The 3,044-nt window shown below is 39.4% G+C and overlaps 1 protein-coding gene across 1 annotated transcript in view; it reads right to left on the bottom strand.

Moving 5' to 3' along the window:
- Window positions 1-158: 158 nt before the first annotated feature.
- Window positions 159-3,044, bottom strand: part of LOC106882293 (Fanconi anemia group M protein) — a 31,562-nt gene continuing 28,676 nt past the window's right edge. Inside the window, exons 16-18 of the mRNA XM_052976817.1 lie at window positions 2,615-2,718; window positions 1,883-2,030; window positions 159-398 (exon numbers count right to left, since the gene is read on the bottom strand). Of these exons, the coding sequence (XP_052832777.1) occupies window positions 208-398; window positions 1,883-2,030; window positions 2,615-2,718 (443 nt within the window). The 3' untranslated portion in view covers window positions 159-207. The remainder of the gene's footprint in view (window positions 399-1,882; window positions 2,031-2,614; window positions 2,719-3,044) is intronic.

The following is a 3,044-nucleotide window of genomic DNA, read 5'->3' as shown; positions in this document are numbered from 1 at the left end:
AAGGGGGCCGGCCAAGACAGTCTTGGCGCAGGAGTGTTGTTGCCGGAATGACATGGACCTAGCTGAATAGGACCCCCGAGAACTGCATCCGTTGAAAAAGTGTTGTTGGCGGCTGTATGTTCCTGAGGAATCAAGAAGCCTGAGAGAGAGAGAGAGAGAGAGAGAGAGAGAGATAAAGAGAGAGAGAGAGATAAAGAGAGAGCGAAATCAATCAACAGAATCAAACTCACATATCTCACTGCTGTCATCCAAGAAGCTGTCGTCTTCATAACAGTCAACATCAGGTTCTGACTCCTGGGAGAACACATCCATTGCATGATATCTGTACTGTAATTTATAAGCGTTTGGCTTGGGCAAGGGGCTTTTCACTGACTTCAAGTAAACAGTCTTCATATCCACTGTGGAGTTAACAGTAAAAACAAAACAAATTATTATTATTATTCAGTTATTTGTTTAAAAACAACACCACACATATATTATGAATGTATGTGTGTGAATTCATCTATGTTATGCATTGAAAAATAACACCAACAAACACACACACACACACATATATATGAGAAGCTTCTTTCAGTTTCCGTCTACCAAATCCAGTCACAAGGCTTTGGTAGACCTGAGGCTAGGTACAGCTCAATGCTCTAACCACTGAACCTTCATACACACACACATATATATACTCTTTTTACTCTTTTACTTGTTTCAGTCATTTGACTGCGGCCATGCTGGAGCACCGCCTTTAGTCAAGAAAATCGACCCCAGGACTTATTCTTTGTAAGCCTAGTACTTATTCTATCGGTCTCTTTTTGCCGAACTGCTAAGTTACAGGGACGTAAACACACCAGCATCGGTTGTCAAGCGATGGTGGGGGGACAAACACAGACACACAAACATATACACACACATACTTTATATATATATATATACACACACATATATATGACGGGCTTCTTTCAGTTTCCGTCGACCAAATCCACTTACAAGGCTTTGGTCGGCTCGAAGCTATAGAAGACACTTGCCCAAGGTGCCACGCAGTGGGACTGAACCCGGAACCATGTGGTTGGTAAGCAAACTACTTACCACACAGCCACTCCTGCGCCTATGTATATATATATATATAATAAATCTCTGAGCGAGATATAAATGGTAGCTGCACGACATTGTGAAGTATATTTGCCACCTAAATGTGTCTGACCCATATGGGATGATGCTACTGTAGCTTGTAGCCCCAGGAAGACATCTACTCCACCTGGCTATTATTGACACATTGTCTGTACCCTATCAGTTGTGTTCTGGAGATCTACTTGACCGTGGACCTTGGACTGACACACGTCAAATAGATGATGATAAAAACAACTATCTTTCTCTTATCGTTCTCATTCTTGTTTTGTTGTCATCATCTACGTCATCATTGTGATATGCTCACCATCAACATCATCATCATCAGCTATCATCACCACCATCACCATCACAGTCACAATTGCTATCATCATCATCATCATTAATGTAACCATGCCTTCAATATGATCACCACCACCACCACCATTGCTGTTATGATTGCAATTTATCATCATCATTATTGCAGTAATCATCTCAGTATCACCACCACCACCACCACCACTACCATCACCAATTAACCTCTGAAAGTCAGAACATATTGTACAGTTCTTAAAACAGATGAAGAAAATGGCAAACCTGGGGCTATAGGTTTGTTTTATACCTAAAATGTTTGACCAACCTGCCACTGAGCAGCTGGACTCAGAATGACCAACAGCTACACAACAACAACAGACCTATTTTTTTTCTATGCTGGCATGAACAAGAAAAAAAAAAACCTATTACATAAAACAAATAAAAAAGGGAAAAAAAGAAGGAAAAACCCTACCTTGTGACCTTCCAAGTGTATAATTGTCATCAATGAAACTTCCTTCATAATTATCCAATTCGTTAGCAATTTCATCATCATTAGAAGACTCCGAGTCACTTCCAGATAACACTGCTTCCTCATCAAGAAATTGACGGCCACCATTGACCTGTATCAAGAATTTAAATAATAAATAGGTAAATACACCAACAGTTCCAGAAGTGCTATGTATATTTTGCTCACCACCAGTATGTTACATTGATACATCCCACCTGTCAACATGCTCTACAACTACCTCTTCCCCAGCTCCTGTAGCCTACGTCACCTTTTCACCTCTCGTTCTTCCCTGTCAACCATACCAATACTATCCAGCCACTATCTCCCCATCCTCCCACCTATTTTTAATACACTAGAGCCACTGGTCACACATCAACTTGAACCACTAACCTCTGGGTTAGCTGTTTAATGTACCCCATCAACTCAACTATCCAACAACAAATAAACCAAAATTTAACCCCTCTGATAGCAACCCACCCAAAAGCACCCTTATTTCTATGATACAAACCCCCTGTTTAAGAGTTATCAAACTTTAAACTTTCCATCAAAATATCATGTTAATTGGTGTTCCAAATACCAGCTTGTTAACGACAAAGCTAATTTACTAAATTCTTCATTATTTTCAAAATTAATTAAAACAAAGAGTAGTGTACTTCAAGACAAATATGGTAGCAAAAGGGTTAATGTGAGCCTTACACTTTTTCTGTGTATCTTCCTCCTCTTTGATTGAGATACCACAACAGGTTTCGGAGTTGATCTTTTGCTGTTCAACCCAGGTTTTGTCAGATGTGCTTCAAAATCTGAAGAAAGACCAAATTCAATGGCATAGAAATACATAGGGTGAAGAATGCATACATTCACATCAACAGATACATTACACAAACAGACCTGTTATTTTTATCTTTTACTTGATTCATTCATTCGACTGAAGGTTTTAATCGAACGACCTGACCACATTACTTATTCTATTAATCTCTTTTGCCAAACTACTAAGTTACAGGGATGTAAACAAACAAACACCAGTAATCAAACAGGCACCTTGGGCAAATGTCCCTGCTATAACCTTAGCCCAACCAAAGCCTTGTGAGTGGATTTGGTAAACAAAAATTGAAAGAAATTCATCATA

The sequence above is a fragment of the Octopus bimaculoides genome, chromosome 25 (genome assembly GCF_001194135.2).
Source record: "Octopus bimaculoides isolate UCB-OBI-ISO-001 chromosome 25, ASM119413v2, whole genome shotgun sequence".
Taxonomy (NCBI): Eukaryota; Metazoa; Mollusca; class Cephalopoda; order Octopoda; family Octopodidae; genus Octopus; species Octopus bimaculoides.
The sequence above is the reverse complement of the archived record's forward strand: the minus strand, read 5'-3'. Positions and strand labels throughout refer to the sequence as shown.